At 40.1% G+C, this 18550-nt stretch overlaps 1 protein-coding gene across 2 annotated transcripts in view; it reads right to left on the reverse strand.

Moving 5' to 3' along the window:
* Positions 1-11219: 11219 nt before the first annotated feature.
* Positions 11220-18550, reverse strand: part of OPRK1 (opioid receptor kappa 1) — a 30594-nt gene continuing 23263 nt past the window's right edge. For both annotated transcript variants that reach the window (XM_056110659.1, XM_056110650.1), the window contains exon 4: positions 11220-11882. In XM_056110659.1, coding sequence (XP_055966634.1) covers positions 11350-11882 — 533 coding nt within the window. In that variant the 3' untranslated portion in view covers positions 11220-11349. The remainder of the gene's footprint in view (positions 11883-18550) is intronic.

The raw sequence follows: 18550 nt of genomic DNA on the forward strand, positions 1-18550 counted from the left end.
AAAGGGCGCTTGCCTGGCACATAGCTGACCCGGTTTTGATCCTAGGCGTTCCATGTGGTCCCCTAAGTACTGCCAGGATTGATCCCTGAGTGCAGAGTATGCCCTGATTACTGCCAGGTATGGCTCTTAAACCAAACCAACCAAACAACAACAAAAAGACACCGGGAAGTCTGTTCAGTTAGGAGCATCCAAGAAAGCTCAGTTTAATGCTTTCGGATCAGTTAGTGAAAGTCTATGTGCAATGAAAACAACGCTGGTCCACTTAAAAAATTACCTGGGGAGGGGTATTCACGTGTGATTCTATTTACGTGGCAGTTGTTGCTCTTGGTGCCCCAGGATGTCTTGTGCACCCAGGATGTCTCTAAGTGACATGCTGGTTATTTCGAACGGAGAGAAGTTGGGAGGCAGAAACTCTGTGAGAGATGTTCTGCCTGATTAACTCTTTTCCGGAAAACAGGGCATCTCTGGTGCTGGTAAAGAGGATTCTGTTTTAGTCCTTAACATCAATTAAAATAATATTTGAATACCATAGTAATGGAATTTTCCAGAAGTTAAACGAATGTTGTCTGAGTTGTGATATCTCTTAGTACCTTTAAAAGTATCTCTTAGAAACAAATGCTTGCTTTCAAAGTAATGGCTTCAAAATGTGACTTATAGGAACACTGAAATCTATTTTTAAACATGAAAATCAGTTTTTAAGAAAAGCATCATAGAATGAAGAAAGCATAAACAGAAAGGCCTTGAGAGTCATTCACTCACCGTGTGTAGAAAAGTAGAAAAACAACTATGAAAATATAATTTCCAGTTTAAAATATAGGCACCAAATATTTACTCCATGCATTCTGATACAATACTCATATCAAATCTGAGATTAACACAGACACTCTTAATTTTCACCCAACTGAAAACATGCTACAACTGGCATAAGTCTGAGTTTTCGGTGTGCTTGCAGGAATGATGCGAGCACTTTCTGCTGTACATCGGCTGAAGGCAGATTGTTTGGTTTTACAACCTTTCCCATACTGTCCTTGTATCACAATCTACTCTCCGTGCAGTAGAAGACCGAGATCCATTTCCCTCAAAACGGTTTCTAACTTGGGTTAAATGTAGGATAGCAGGTACAAATATTCATATTTGTATTATATCTTTTATTATTATTATATCTACGTCTGTATTATATCTACAGAAGACATAAAATCCCGTTGATGTAGTATAAAACTGATTATATTTAGTATAAAAAGGATTATATTTATATTTAGTATAAAAGTAACTCTTAGAAACAAATGCTTGCTTTCAGAGGAATGATTTCAAAATGTCACTTTTGAAATCATGAATGGCCAACAATTATACATTGTGTTTTGTATTTACAGTGCAATTTTAGTAATATTTCTGATGCCTGCTTATATTTTTTCTAATGCTATTACCTTGTATTATTTATAAAATGTTATCATTGTCAGAACTCTTCAAAAATATTTTTTAGTCTGTGACTTGTGCATTAAATTTTACGTGCCAATTTTAGGAATACTCTATTCTCTTTTATTAACAAAAACGTGGAATTTTGTTATTGAGATCTATTAAGATTTAATAGTGATAATGTACATACTTTAAATGTGACTTTTCTTCTCCTTGGTAATTTATAAATCAGGAGCCCAGTCCCCAGGAGAGGAGGAGAAACGCGATGCAGACTATCCGGATATCTTGTCCCTCCACCTTGCACAGCCAACCTAAGATACTAAGGCTTTCAATCTTCATTCATCCCCACTCCCCCGAGTTCACTCTCAACCTGCAAATGCTTCTGAGAAGCACAGCTCCTTTAAAGGTGATGTGCGGGGCTGGAGCGATAGCACAGCGGGTAGGGCATTTGCCTTGCACGCAGCCGACCCGGGTTTGATCCCCAGCATCCCATATGGTCCCCTGAGCACCGCCAGGGGTAATTCCTGAGTGCAGAACCAGGAGTAATTCCTATGCTTAGCCAGGTGTGACCCCCCCCCAAATAAAAATAAAATAAAATAAAGGTGATGTGCCCACTTCTCTTGTGTTTTGTTTTGTTTTTGTTTAAGTTGTGGCTTGGGGAGGCACCCCTGGCTGTGCTGGGGGATTACTCCTGATTCTGTACACAGGGATCGCTCGTGGTGATGCTCAGAGGACCACATACGATACAGGGAATCCAACTGGAGTTGGCTGCTCGAGAGCCTTGCCTCCAAACTGTCTCTCTGGGCTCCAAGGTACCCGTTTTTCTATCCCAACCAGGACCCTGGTCTTTCGTCTACATTCCTAACACGATCACTCCCTTGGAGGAAAGATCACTTTTTGAGGATGAGAACAACTTTATGTCAGAAATAAATAACTTTTACCTTTGGAGAAGGAAACAAAGCACTTGGACTAGATGTTTTAATGTGCTGGAAAACCAATGACCTGTTCTTCATCATTCTAGGAAAGCAGGCACTCCTTTTAGAATACAGCAAAGTTCAGTTTTATGCAGTAATTTCCGGCAGAAAGGAGATGCGGCATAGATGAGAGGTGTTCTCACACTGCATTAAAGTGTCTGCGTCCATTCTCAAACCAAAACGTGACTCATTCCATTCTCTTGTATTCCAACTCTCATTCCCAATTCAGCCTTAAAATTCAGTCTGAAGTTTTGATTGACTTACTCTGTGGCATAGAAATATCATCACAGTTGTTGACAATTTTAAGAATACAGAAAATCCTCACCGTAGGTGAAGAATGGGACAGAGATTTCAATAGCGCTTCAGTCTTTTCTCCTAAATAATGGTTGAATTCGCTAATAAGGTAGCAGATGAACTGAAACAGTAATGAGAGTGCAAACAATGAGAAGCCTTTCATTTGATACCCCCAAATAAGCAAGTTTATTGCAAATCGTCTTTGCCCAGAGACACCCTGTCAAAGGCCAGGGAGTGAGGGGCCAGGGGACATGATTGGTGTGAGCAAGATCCCAAGTTCAATCTCAGCATCTCCTGGGGTCTCACGCACCCCCCAAGTTTAGCCTTGGCAGCCCCCTGCACTGGTGGCTCAGTCAGTACCACATCTTCCATCCTAGCATTCACTACCTGACCTAATTGGCCAAATATTGCCAGAAGTAGTCTCCGGCCCCCTGAGCACTGCTTGGCATTTCTTGTCTTTATTATTCTGAGAGAGTTTTTCAAGTTCATGTTCTCTTTTTTGAGTATGTGTCTCTCTCATTCTGCCTCTGTTTTTTTTTCTTCCAAGAAATGTGTGTTCTGGAAGCCTGACTCATGAGCTGGGGGAGAAGACAGCTGGGATGGAGAAGGGATCACTAAGTCAATGATAGCTGGAGAGATCGCTCGGGATGGGAGATGCGTGCTGAAAGTAAATAAAAGACCAAATTTGATGGTCTCTCAGTATCTGTATTGTAAATCATAATGCCCAAAAGGAGAGAGAGAGTATGGGGGAAATTGTCTGCCATAGAGTCAGGGGGATGGTTGGAAAAGGGGGAAATACTGGGGACATTGGTGGTGGAGAATGAGCACTGGTGGAGGGATGGGTGTTTGATCATTGTGTGATTGTAACCCAAACAGGAAAGCTTGTGACTATCTCACGGTGATTCGATTAAAAAAAAAGAACGTGAGTTCTCTCTTTTTCTAGACATTTTTAATTGAGGTTTTATGGTTTCCAACACTTAATAATAATTTTTCATGCACATAATTCACCATACCGCTCACCAGTGTACCCTTTACCTCTCCCTAAGGCCTCCAACCCCCCCCCAGACTGTTCCCCCAATTCAATCCTGTAGACCAATTCTGCTATCATGTTCCCTTTGACCCTGTGTTGCTACTTTGCAGCCTATCTTTAAGAACCACATATGAGAGATCATTCTATACCTATCCCTTTCCTTCTAACCTTACTCAGTATAGTATCCTCTAGTTCCATCCATGTTGCTACAAATGGCATGCCAAACACAGTAACAAGTCGCACAATGTTACTGGGCCTGCTCGAGCAAATTGATGAACAACAGGAGGACAGTGACAGTGACAGATTTGAATAAAAATATTTTAAAAAATATTTTGTAATATTAAAATATTTTGTAATGGGATAGTAGCGGGGAGAACACTTGCTTTGCATGTGACTGACCTGGGTTTGAGATCAGTGTGGTATATGGTTCCCTGAGCTACTTAGGAAGTGATTCCTTAACTGAGATCAGCACCAGGAGGATTACTCCATAGCTTAGAGGCCAGCCAGGCATTCTAGGGGAAAGGGCAGCTCAGATAGAGAAGGGAGCACCAAATAAAGGTGTTGGGAGGATCCTCTCAGGTTGGGAGAAGCATGTTGAAAGTAGACTACAGACCGAACATGATTGTCACCCATTGCCTCTTTTGCAGACCACAACACCCAAAAGGAGAGAGAGAACACAAGGGATTGCCCTGCCACAGAGGCAGGGTGGGATGGGGGGATGGGGGGTGGGAGGGATACTAGGATCCATGGTGGTGGGAAATGGGCACTGGTGGAGGGATGGGCATTTGATCGTTGTATAATTGAAACCAAAGCACAAAAATTTGTAAGTCTACAACTGTACCTCATGGTGTCTCACTAATAAAAATTTAAAAAAATAAAAAAAGAAGTGTTTCCTGAGTGAAGAGCCAGGGAATAAGCCGTGAGCACCATGACGTTTGCTCCCCCAAAGAGCAGAGAACTGGATAAAGAAACGATGGTACATGTGCCAATGAACTGCTACTTAGCTATAAGAAAGGACAAAACCTGGGGTCTTGACAGCATTGCTGGGGAAACAGTTGAATTATCATTTGCAACGGACATGCTTGAGAATCAAAAATGATAAATGAGCTTCATGCTTATTCCTTTTAATTAAGAATTTGCAAAACATTTATGGATGGAAAGCTAAAGAACCATTTAGGGTGGGCTAGAACACAAACAAGACCCCTCTAATATATATATATATATATATATATATATATCACAAGACTCTCCAGAACATCCCCAAGAGACAGAAGTTGAGGTATGGAGCCAAGTCACTTAAATCTCCGCCATGAAACAGGCAGCCAATCAGAATGGAGAATGGGATGACCGGGTGGAATTTGGCAGCAGATAAAAGCAAGCCCTCTGCCCCCCACCTCTGCCTCTGTCTCTCTGTCTCTGTCTCTCTACTTCTGTCTGTTTCTCTGTCTCTCTGCCTCTGTCTCTGTCTCTGTTTCTCTCTCTGCTTCTTCCTCTGTCTCTGTTTCTCTGTCTCTTTGACTCTATCTCTCTGTCTCTTTCTCTTTGTCTCTGTCTCTCTGCCTCTATCTCTGTCTCTCTGCTTCTTCCTCTGTCTCTGTCTCTCTGCCTATCTCTGTCTCTTTCTCCCTGTCTTTCTGCCTCTCTGTCTCTGTGTCTCTGTCTCTGTCTTTGTCTCTGTCTCCTTGCCTCTGTCTCTTTCTCTCTATCTCTCTTTGTCTCTCTGAGCACGTGTCTTCTGGACTCTCTCCTCTCTTCTTGACCCCCAGGATCAGGTGGGGATGTGAGCTCAGAGCTGGCAGCCCCTCACAGCCCGGCAGAATCAGAGTCCAGGGCACAGGGGTCTCTCACGAGGCCCTGGCTGAGCCTGGGAGAGCTGGTTCAGGATGGAGGGAGAGCAGCGCAGGGGAGCAGCAAGGCAGGCGTTTGCAGGACGGGACAGCCGGGACAGGACCTGGCCACTATTCCTGGAGGAGGTAGGGGGCCTGAAACAGGACAGGTGACGCCAGTCACAGGTAAAGGAGAGGACTGGACATGGGGTCCAACACGGATCCACCAATCTATCAACCATTATCTGTGCAATAACCCAACTTTTCACCTACCAAGTTTTGTTTGCAAATCTCGAGAATCCAGCAGAGCAGGACAATCACTTTTGCGCCAGAATCGCCACTTGTGACCAAGCATATCCTAGCACCTACGGCTGAGCGGTCCAGCCCGACTGGCGGAGATCACTACAAAGTCCTCTGAGTACCCACAAGTCTTCTGAGTACTACTTGGTAAACTCCTAATGCAATTATTTATACTTTTGAGCAATACTATTGAAGCCAGTACAGAACAGAGTATTTTACCAGAGTAATTGACAGCTGTGCTTTTTAGCAGGTACAATATTTTATTGCAAGTCATACAATCATATATACAGTTCATAATTATCTCCTAAAGTACAATATATAAACAATATTCATATATATTATCAAACAGTATGTTAACATATTTTATTTCAGAGAAGTAAATTGACTTAGGCAAAACAGATTTCTATCTTCGACACGGGATTTTGATTTTTTACGTTGTATCTTCCAAGCAGCTCTTGCTTAGAAAATATATCTCATTGAATGGGCATCATGGCAGAGTCTGGCAAACTTCCCATGTCGTACTCAATATGCCAAATACCAGTAACAATGATGGGTCTCATTCTCCTAATCCCGAAAGAGCATGGAAATGGCTCTTTTAAAATCTCAGGGCTAGGAAGAAGGAGACGTGACTGGTGCCTGCTCGAGAAAATCGACGAACAACAGGACGATCATGATCGTGATCATGGATGGGCATACAACCCATCACAGTTTTCTTCCTCAAAGTTGTATATTAAGTCCAGTCAATGTTCTCCTTTTATTTTAGTGACCTACTCTTGTATGTTCCAATACTCAATGAGAGATCTACAAACTGATGGTGATTGGGTTGGAGAGATAGCAAAGTGGTAGGGCATTAGCCTTGCACGCGGCCAACCTGGCCGAGCCGGGTTCAATTCCTCCGCCCCTCTCGGAGAGCCCGGCAAGCTACTGAGAGTATCTCGCCCACATGGCAAAGCCTGGCAAGCTCCCCGTGACGTATTCCAAATGGCAAACACTGTAACAATAAGTCTCACGATGGAGACGTTACTGGGTCCACTCGAGCAAATCGGTGAACAACGGGAGAACAGTGCTACAGTGACAGTGCTACAGATGGTGACTGAGTGTTTATAACTCAGTAATACATCACAGAATACAGCCAGTTCTTTAGATTTACACAAATATTCTTTATTCCTGCCAAGCTATCTTTTTAAACTCTGATTTCATTTTACTACTAAATCTTGATTCTTGTTAAAGGGATCCTTTAGATTCAGACAAGGAATCTGAGACCTAATAGTGGTTCTTCTTTCTTAGAATTGCTATTCGAATTATAACTGCCCTCAGAATTATTTTTAAAATCATCATTGCTGCCTCCTGCATAGCTGCTTCATTTCTTCCCATTTATTTCCTGGACTCTTAGGATATTTTTTCTTCTAAACTTTGTTGCTGGTCTAGGAAAATGAAGTTGTATACAGAGTTGATCTATAGGTCTGATCACAGAAATGCAATGGACAGTGCTCTTTTTTGCTGTGATGAAATAACAGTAATATCAAAGGGTGAGACATATATGTCATTCACATACATACACACACTCTCTCCCACACACACATACATGTTACATACACCCACTATTTCATAAATCCTTCCCTCTGCACTATGAACACACACAACTTAATGCACTCTTACATATGTACACCTGCATGACAGTAAAACTCCACTGTATAGTGGGATTTTTCCTAAAATACAATTACACTCATGTTGTCATAAAATAGTGCTCTAAATTGACACTATCACCTTTCTACGTCTTTTAATATTGGAAACTAGGTATTTAATACACCTGGGTAAACTTCAAATACTCAAGGGTACATTTCCCTCTGTCTTTTAACTACAAACCTAGATATGTAGAGATGCAGGATAAACAGGATAAAGCTCATACTCTAATAACAATGGGCATTGTGAGGGTACAGAGGACATTAGAGAGAGCACATTATTAATTTTATTCCATGACTGTACCTCTGCTTAACTCTTCACACTGAATAAGAATCTGTCAAGAAAATCTCCTGAATTTTATAGTTTAATAAAAATATTTTTATCCCCCACATCTGTAGAGCTTGTTCCTATGACTACTCTCCCTATAAATATCCCTTCTGTATGATAGCTAATATTTTTAAACATGGAATGAATGGCAATACTTGATTCATTCCCATTTATGTTTACTTGTAATAATACAAGAACACAAGGAAAATCAATGAAATTTAAGAAATGCTCAAAAGAAAATTTCATTTTCATTAGAGAGAAGTAAACTGTGTTGTATAATTAAAAAAAAGTGAAGTATAGATACAAATTTCACATGTAAAGCCTTCTGTATAGGTTTTGTTTCCGAAAGGAGAGAGTAATTACACAAGAAATGTACTCCATAGGCAGAGTCAACAGAAGCAGGGATGTCTCTAGTTAGACAAGTAGATATATTTGATTTTTCTATTAAATCCTAGAGGGCAATGCCCAAATCATATAGACTTTAAGAAGAGATGGGTGTTATGTCTAAATTATCTTTTCTTTTCCGTTCAGGAAAATTGCAGGGGAAGAAGCCATTACGTCTGAAACCACGGTTTCAGGAAAAGAAGGGGGAATTTATGTAGCATGGGAAGAAACACCAAAATGTCTCCAAATGTGTCACTCACAGCATCACCCTCGGCGGGCAGCTCTTTAGAGAACACAGCACAAGCTATGTCCGAGCATTACAAATGACATAATGCCTTCATTCAGCTTGCAATTAGGAACAATTCTGCTTCCTGCTGAAAACCACAGATAGCTTGTGAGTTGTATCAGTAAAATGCCCTTCCTCCCTAAATAGAGAGAATTCTGCAATAGCAACCCATTCACAAGGAGACACTGCCTATAGCCTAGATTCTGCCACGGCTACATCTTGGAGCCCAATTAAATGTTTTTTGATTTCCTAATACAAGAGTTACGTAGCTGTTGGAGTAAGCTTCTTTGTTCATTTTTTGGTGTTGTTATTTTGCCAGTGGAATCACATCATTGAAAACACCTCTAATATCTGTATTCTGGAGAGTTTTACCTGTTTCCATCAATGTATTTTATGGATTCGGACATAACTTTTCTAACCGACTTGAGATTGATCCATTTTAATTTTTTGCTTGTGAGTACTCAGTTTTCCCAAGATGATTAGTTTAAGAGGCTTTCCTTGCTCCACTTTATGCCTCCAGGTTCTGTGTCAGAAATTAACAGAAGAAATGGGAGAGTTGGGGCTGGAGCAATAGTTCAGCAGGTAGGGCACTTGCCCTGCACACTGCTGACCCAGGTTCGGTCCCCAGCATCCCATGTGGTCCCCTGAGCACTGCCAGAGTGATCAGTGAGTGCAGAGCCAGGAGTAACCCCTGAGCATCGCTGGGGGTGATACAAAAGGCCAAAAAAAAAAAAAAGAAGTGGGATAATTTTTTAAATGAACGTAATTAATGGAAAAATGCTTGTACCTTGTACATCAGATAAAGTGCTGAAATCTCATATACGAGGCACTCATAAAGACAGCAATGGCAACAAACCACTCCATCCAAAAATGGGGAGATGAGATAAACAGACACTTCCACAAAGAGGCCATACAAGATTATGAGTAGGTATGTGAAAAAGTGTTTTTCATCACCTATTATCAGGGAAATGCAAATAAAGAAACAACGAGATACCATCTCACCCTTGTGGGAATGGTGTATATTGGTATGCTGGAAGCAAGCAGAGCTGGTGATAATGTGCTGAAAAAGAAGCCTCGTTCACTCTGGGTGAGAATGTTATCTGGTTTACTCCCCATAGAAAAGTGCATAGTTATTTCTCCAAAATAGCAGAGAAAGACTGACATATGACCCAGCGATCTAACTTGTTGGTGCCTACCCCAAAAAGACAACTCATGAATTTAAAAAGATGTATACAGACCTATGCTCATTGCTGTGTTTTATACAAAATGGAATATCAAAACAACCCAAAAGTTCATCAAAAGATGAATGAATAAAAAAGTTGGTAAATACAGCCATAAGAAAAGATGGAATATTGCAGTTCAGTGGATCGTAGTGGATGTTATCATGTTAAGAGAAATAGGTTCTGGGGAGAACAAATACCAGATAATCTCATTCATCCATGGTATATAGAGAAACAAAATACAGGAATAGATAGTATCAAGTAATAACAGGCCCAAGGCCCTCCGTTACAAAATAGAGGTTCCTAACCAAGAAGGGAATGGGGGTTGAAAGAGTAGACAGGAAGTGACATAAGAACATGGGTGGAGTATCTTTGGCACTTTGGCCATGGGGACATATGCTGTGTACACTGTTAACATTTTTCTAAACAGGTGACCAAAGCTTACTTTATTTTTAATGTTTCTTGGAACTACTAATTATTTTATTTGTTTATTTTTGGCTTTTTGGTCACACCCGGTAATGCTCAGGATTAGTCCTGGCTCTGCACTCAGGAATTACTCCTGGCGGTGCTCAGGCGACCATATGGGATGCTGGGAACTGAACCTGGGTTGACCACTTGCAAGGCAAATGCCCTACACACTGTACTATCGCTCTAGCCCCATGGCCACAGCTTTGATGACTTAACAAACTTTTTTCCTTAAAAACCACTAGAAATAGTAGTCAGGAAGTCTGAAAAAACAATAGCATTCTGAATGTCTCAATGTCAACTCTAAATAACTTGGGGACACCATTGTTGTCCCTTGGAAACTGCCTGGCTGGAAGAGAGCCACTAGTTGCTTGTATTTATACTATTATTTACAGATTAAGCTAGATATACTTTTGGTGGTATGAAATCCATTTGATATTACATAAGGACATGCTTTATCACGAAATTATTGTAATAGCATGCTAAGAATAACCTAGTTTTAAGATACTAAACTACGTGAGAAGCCACTTTTGCATGTTTAAGTAATTTTACAAATATCAAGATAATTGTCTAGTAGACATGAACATTAGATATTTCAGACACCATTCCAGCTCTTACGGTAAGCTAAGTCACATGGAACGCATGTGATCTCATGGTACAGATCGAGCTGTGCACAGCCCTGCAAACTCTTTGTTCTTGCAAAGTCTGTTACTGTTACCTGAAGCCAATGTTACCTGTATTGGGTGCCCACTAAGCTTTTAAACCATTTTCCCCCCTAAACAGTGCTTTTAAAATCCCACTGCATAGGAAGTCCAGGGTAAATGAGCCTTAAACTAAATATTAGTAACCAGAAGAAATCAGCTTCTGTCTTTGTTTTTCATAGGAATTGGGTATCAGCCTTTTTAATCTGGCTAGGACAGGGGTTATATCTGCTTGCTTGAATCCTCTCCGTTCTATCCCTACAGCCTTAATGCCTTCACCAACTCAGGTCACTAATGCAACCTCCATCCTCTGATGAGACCAGATTTCTGAAAGAGTGTTTAGAATCCTCCCCTCCGTTTCAGACTGCAGTGGTAATCTGAGTTAAGCCTAAATCAGGGCACTCTTCTCTTCCTGCAGAACTGTAAGAAGACATCTCCACGACTAGTCATACTGGCTTACTCATCCCATCAACATCCCTCGTGTAAGCAGGATCCTGAATTGTGTTTTTGACTCTAGTGGTGGTCTGTCGCTCCATCCTCATCCTAAGGGGAAAGCAGAAGTCTCGGAAACACCTCTTGAAGTTCTCGTCGAGAAAGGCATAGAGGATAGGGTTCAAGCTGCTGTTGGTGTAGCCCAAGGCAATGCAGAAGTAATAGCTGGAGAGGGCCGCTGAGCTGTGGGACGTGCTCCCCAGCGCCTCCACCAGGATGAAAATGTGGATCGGGGTCCAGCAGATGATGAAGACGGCCACGACCACCAGGACCAGCCTGGTGATGCGACGCAGGTTGCGATCTTTCTCTCGGGAGCCAGAAAGAAGCCGGACGCTCTTCAGCCGCAGGATCATCAAGGTGTAGCAGACGATGATGATGAGGACCGGGATCACGAAGGCGAAGATGAAGACACAGAGCTTCATGAAGAGGTCCCACCAGGAATAGTCGGCGTCCGGGAACTGCAAGGAGCACTCAATGACATCCACATCTGGAGGGATCAACAGAAACCAGGAACATCAACGAAACCAAGAACAGCAAAACCCAATCATTCGCAGAACTCTGATACAAGATGTTCACTCTGCATGCAGTGAATTCTACTTCCTTGGTTGCAACAATTTTATCTAAAGCAGATGACCGAACTAAGAATGAATGCCATATGCTTTTTTTTTTTCGCTTTTTGGGTCACACTCCGCATTGCAAAGGGGTTACTCCTGGCTCATGCACTCAGGAATTACTCCTGGCAGTGTTCAAGGGACCATATGGGATGCTGGGAATCGAACCCTGGTCAGCCGTGTGCAATACAAACACCCTACCTGCTGTGCTATAGCTCCAGCCCCAAATGTGTGTCTCATTTTTAAAATTTTTTAACGCCATATGCTTTTAACCTATCTTACAACAAGTCAGAAAGTCATCATTCATTGTTAGCATAGCCAATGTGATTGAATAAACAAAGGGGGTTAAGAATATCTACTTGTGGAATCTGATTTGAAAACTTGGTTCAGAACTGATAAGCTGCCTTAGCATTCACCTTCCCAGTTATTTTAAATTTTCACATAGCTAAAGTTTCTGACAAAAAGGAATATCTAAAATTTCTAAGTATTTCAGATCCAGCCACTAAATATAACAAACACTAGTTTCCCTGAAATAATTAACTTGTTTACAATAAACATCAGGTCAATACAAATTTATATAAACATTTTCCAAATGTGAAGTATGTATTATGCTTTACTTGGAATCAAAGGTGAAAATTAAAATCCAGGGCATTGTTGAAATAGAAAATTGTTTGAAATTTAGAGATACATCAAGGGGAAAAGATGAAAAATATCAGAAGAGGAGAAAAGCAAGGGAAAAAATCATGAATTAGTGAGACAAGCACATTTCTTATTTTGTCACCACTGTATAAATGAGCTAAAACAAATATATATATGTATATATATATATATACATATGTATCTGATTACTTAGAAAGCTGCACTCCAGACTGTCAGACTGTCTCTCTTTGCTCAAGAGCTCTTTCTTTGGAGAGGATTTAATATGTGAAGGAGCAGAAACAAGAAAGAGGAAAGATTCAGGATAAGAAATTTTTATATTATTTTTACTGGGGCTCTTCATCCCTTCAAGGTTTCATTTCAAACATCTACAACCCTCTGCCTTTTCGCTTGTCTGGGATGGGCCCTAACACCCAGCAAGCAAATCTCTGCCCTGATCCTGCACACACAAAATCAACTATTAATGTGAGTGCAGTGAGTGAATGAACCTACAAGTGAAAGATCTATAATGATTTTTTACACTGAAAAAAATTACATAACAAAATAGCACAAAAAATATTTAAGCTGATAGCTCTATTAATAATGTTTTATAAAACATTTAACATGATTGGAATAAAATGATCCTAAGTAAAACATAATGTATCTTCATAGCATTTCAATCAGATATAATTAAAAATGCAAAGGATATAATTATTTTCACAAATTGATAAACTTTACCAGCTGGTGTATAGCTTTTATCAATATTTACAAGTTTTGATTCTGCAATACAAAAATCACAATTGTAATTACTAAGAAGACTGCTAGAAAATAGCATGCACCTTTTAATTTTTGATTTACTATTTACAGGAATAATAACAATTGAAATCATTTTTTAAAAATTATTACTTAATCATCAAGCCAGAGATACAGTATAGGAGGTAAGAAGTTTGCTTTGCCTACAGCTGAACCGGTTCAATTCCCAGCACTACATATGGTCTCCAGATGTCATGAGGGGTCACCCCAGAACAGAGTCAGACATATTCCTGAGCACTGAGGCATGTGACACAACCTCTTCTTTCCTCCAAAAATAAAAGTTACTATAATCACAGAAAATTATTTATTATACAACTCTTGGGCTAGAGCTATAGCTCAGTGGAAGGGCGTTTGCCTTGCATGTGGCCAACCCAGCCGACCCAGGTTCGATTCCTCCGCCCCTCTCAGGGAGCCCAGCAAGCAACCGAGAGTATCAATTGTTCTATTTTTTTGCTTAAAAATTGTGCATTCCAGTGCTGTCTCGTTCTTGTGGCTGCTGATACATTTGGATAGTTCGCAACCACGGAGCTTTTAACTGCTTATATTATACTCATCCTACTAATTCTCTAGACAGGAGCTCTTTTGTCATAATGGGCTATCTTTCCTAACAGTTTCCTCTCTAAACTATTTTAAACTACCAAGGAAATTCAAATAAAATCACAACTATCATTTAAATATTATGTTTTAGGAGAAAATAGCATATTTTTCACTCTAAGTATACATAAAACTAATTCAAACGCATTAGAGATTGGATGTTGACTCTAAAAGCATGAAGTTAATATAAAAACAAACTAAAGTGTCTGAACATCAGAGATCTATTTGGACACTCAACTTCATTCGCCAGGGAAACAAAAACAAGAAAAAAAAAGACAACGTTGCTAGACATAAAATCTCTACACAACAAAATATGCTATCATAAAAACAAAAGGACAACACAGAATTTGGGAACAGATATGTGTATCTGTTATTGGGGTTATTGTAAATTGTAACAAAGGGGTTATTGTAAATTGTAGAAAGAAATCATGCAAATTAGCAATAAAAAAGATATTCAACCAATTTTATGAAAGTGGGCTAAAGTCCTGGATGAGCACTTCGCCAAAGATCTATGTGGCCCACAGACATGTAAAATGTTCAGTGCCACTTATTAGGGAAATTCAGGGAAATGCAGATCAGAACCCTGAGCAAACACTTAATGCCTGAGTAGATGATCTGTATCAAAAGATCAGACATGACAAGTGTTGGTAAGTATAGAAAAAATTCATGATACACTGTTGGGAAGGTAAATTAGTGCGGTCTTTATAGAGAAAGATATAGGGGTATATTTAAAAGCAGAATTTAAATATCCTGCAATTCAGCAATACCACTCTTAGTTATTTACATAAAGGACATAAAAACACCAACTCAAAAACTTCTTCCCCTCTGTTTATTACAGCATTATTTACAAAAGTCAAACTATAGAATCAACCTAAATGTCCACTGACAAATGATTGTATAGATCACTTTAAGTATTTTTAAATGTATAATATTTATGTAACTTTAGACACCTAAAATATGTCTAATATGTAGCAAACAAGACTATTTTTCCTCTAAAAATACCATTTGGGATAAACAAGATGAAGCTTGCGGTGATTATCCTAAGTCTAATTGGTTAAGAAATTAAAGACAATGGATTGTATTCCGTATATGTGGGCTGGAAATAACTAAATCATATAAACTGGCAAATATGCAACATAACCCTAGACTCGTCTAAACCATGGGGGCTACCATGGTTGGGGCATAAGTGGGTGTGTTCTGAAAGTTTGGAATTGGGTGTGATAAATCCTATACAAATAGAGAAGTTAAATTATACACCTGCCATCCCATAGCTCTGCAAATGAAAAAATAGCAAAAAAAAGTGAAACAAATGAATTAAAATGTTTAAGAGGCAGAGGCATTAGTACCACGGATAGGGCACTAGCCTTGCTTGTAGCTGACCCGAATTCTATCCCCAGCATCCCATATGGTCCCTGGAACACTTTCGGGAGTGATTCCTGAGTGCAGAACCAGGAGAAACTCCTGAGCATTGTTGGATGTGGCACAAAACCAAATTATATTTTAAGTGTGCATTTTTATATGATGTAACAATTGTGCCTATAGTTGCAAAATTAGAAAGACATGCAAATATATGGACACAATGATACACATAAAGTGAGTATTGGTGGAAGAATGACATAAACAGTAATACAAAAGTCAGTTCAGGATTTTAAGATCTACTTTTAACTATGAAGAGATACTTTAATGGAAAGTATCATGCTAAGCGAAATGAGTCAGAAAGAGAGGGACAGACATAGAAAGATGGCATTCATCTGGGGAATATAAAGTAACAAAATGGGAGACTAACACCCAAGAATAGCCGAGATAAGTACCAGGAGGTGTGCTCCATGGCTTGGAGGTCAGCTGCACATGCTAGGGGAAAAGGCAACTCAGAGAAGGGAGCACCAAATAAAGGGAATTGGGAGGATCCTCGCAGGATGGGAGATGCATGCTGAAAGTAGACTATAGACCGAACATGATTGTTACCCATTGCCTCTTTTGCAAACCACAACACCCAACAGGAGAGAGAGAACAAAAGGGAACGTCCTGCCACAGAGGCAGGGTGGGATGGAGGGGAAAGGGGGTGGGAGGGATACTGGGATCCGTGGTGGTGGGAAATGGGCACTGGTGGAGGGATGGGTGTTTGATCATTGTATAATTGAAACCCAAGCACAAAAATTTGTAAGTCTACAACTGTACCTCATGGTGTTTCACTAATAAAACTTTTGAAGAAAAGAATAGATACCTTAAATAGAAAACCAAAGAGGAATAGAAGATTTAAGCAACACTATACCTAAAATATATTTTATAGACTTCTGCAAAACCTTCCATTCAAGAGAAAATATAGTCTTCTCAAATATAAAAAAAATCTACCAAACTGATCATGCATATGCCACAAAATATGTCAAAACATTTATAAATATTATAAACATATCAAGCATCTTTTCTAACAATAGAAATAAAAGATTGGAAAGTGCTGAAAAATCATAACTGTATAGAAATTAAGTAACACACTTCTAAAATAATAACGTGTCAATAGTAATCAAGGGGAAATTTTTGTTTGCTTTTGGGGGGTCAGGGGCCCACACTTGCAAGGCTCAAGGGTCACTCCTGGAGGTGCTGGAGGAACTAATGTAGTTCCAGGAATAAAACCTGGGTCAACTGTGTACAAAGTAGTCACTTTACGTTTCTGGTCCCCAGAAATGAGAATTCTTTTAATAATCTCCAAGGCAGGAATCAAAACACAGGGCAGGAGTGAATGAAGTAGAGATATTGGAAAATAATACAAAGATAGTTTTACATTCTAAAAGGTGAAAAAATGAATAAATGCTTAGCTAGACTAGGAAAAGACACAGGTGAAATACATCAAATCTTTAGTGAAAAATGTGGGACATAACTGATAAAGGGTCATACATGAGAAATAATTTAAACTTCTGGAAAATACAAAATAAAAGGACTAATACATAGGAACATAAAAATCTATCAAAACTAAATCATGTGTGATTACAAAGTCTGAACATAGTACAGCGGGTAGGGCGTTTGCCTTGCACGCAGCCAACATGGCCGACCCGAGTTCGATTCCTCCGCCCCTCTCGGAGAGCCCGGCAAGCTACCGAGAGGATCTCGCCCGCACGGCAGAGCCTGGCAAGCTCCCCGTGACGTACTCGATATGCCAAACACAGTAACAACAAAGTCTCCAATGGAGACGTTACTGGGCCTGCTAGAGCAAATCGATGAACAACGGGAGGGCCTTACTTACTTACTTACTTACTTAGTAGCAAATAAAATGATTAAATTTTTTTAATACCCAGTAAAGTTAAGTGCCAATTGGATCTACCCATAGGTCCAAACAAAAATTTGTTCAGAGTATGAATCCATCTCAAATGTTTCTCAAAACATGAGTCAGTATTATCTTGCTACCACAGCCAGACAAAAACCACTCAAGATCCTTGAAAACATTATAAACTGGATCTGAGAGATAGTGTACTTGCCTTGCAAATGGCCTACTCAGATTCCATTCTCAGCCCCCTGTATGATTCCCTGAGTCCCAGAAATGACTCATGAGTGCAGAGCCAGGAGTAAGCCCTGAGCACTGCTGGGTAGGATCCAAAAAAAAAAAACCGTTATACTCATTTATGAAAATTTTCGTGTTTAAATGTTTTTAAAGAAAATAAAATTGCACCACTCCTGGGAATATATCCCAGAGAGGCAAAAAAAAGTAGAGTCGAAGTGACATCTGCACTTGTTTGTTCATTGCAGCACTCTTTACAATAGCCAGAAACTGGAAGAAACCTGAATGCCCAAGAACAGATGACTGGTTAAAGAAACTTTGGTACATTTACACAATGGAGTACTATGTAGCTGTTAGAAAAGAAGAAGTCATGAAATTTACATACAAGTGGTACTACATGGAAAGTATCATGTTAAGCGAAATGACTCAGAAAGAGAGGGACAGACATAGAAAGATTGCATTCATCTGGGGAACATAAAGTAACAAAATAGGAGACTAACACCCAAGAGTGGCCAAGATTAGTACCAGGAATTTTACTCCATGGCTTGGAGAACAGCCACACATGCTAGGGGAAAAGGGAGCTCAGATAGAGAAGGGAGCACCAAATAAAGGGTGTTGGGAGGATCCTCCCAGGATGGGAGAAGCATGCTGAAAGTAGACTATAGACCAAACATGATTGCCACTCAATGGCTCTTTTGCAAACCACAACACCCAAAAGGAGAGAGAGAACAGAGGGGAATGCCCTGCCACAGAGGCAGGGGGGGAGGGGGGAGGGGGGCGGAAGGGATACTGGGATTGGTGGGGATGGAGAATGGGCACTGGTGGAGGGATGGGTGTTTGATCATTGTATAACTGAAACCCGAGCACAAAAATTTGTAAGTCTACAACTGTACCTCATGGTGTCTCACTAATAAAAATTTTAAAAAAGAAAAAGAAAATTGCAGCAGAATATCCCTAGTGAGCATAAACATAAAACTACAACCAAATACTGATAACCTGAATTCAACAGCA

The sequence above is a fragment of the Sorex fumeus genome, unplaced genomic scaffold (assembly GCF_029834395.1).
Source record: "Sorex fumeus unplaced genomic scaffold, SorFum_2.1 ptg000002l, whole genome shotgun sequence".
NCBI lineage: Eukaryota > Metazoa > Chordata > Mammalia > Eulipotyphla > Soricidae > Sorex > Sorex fumeus.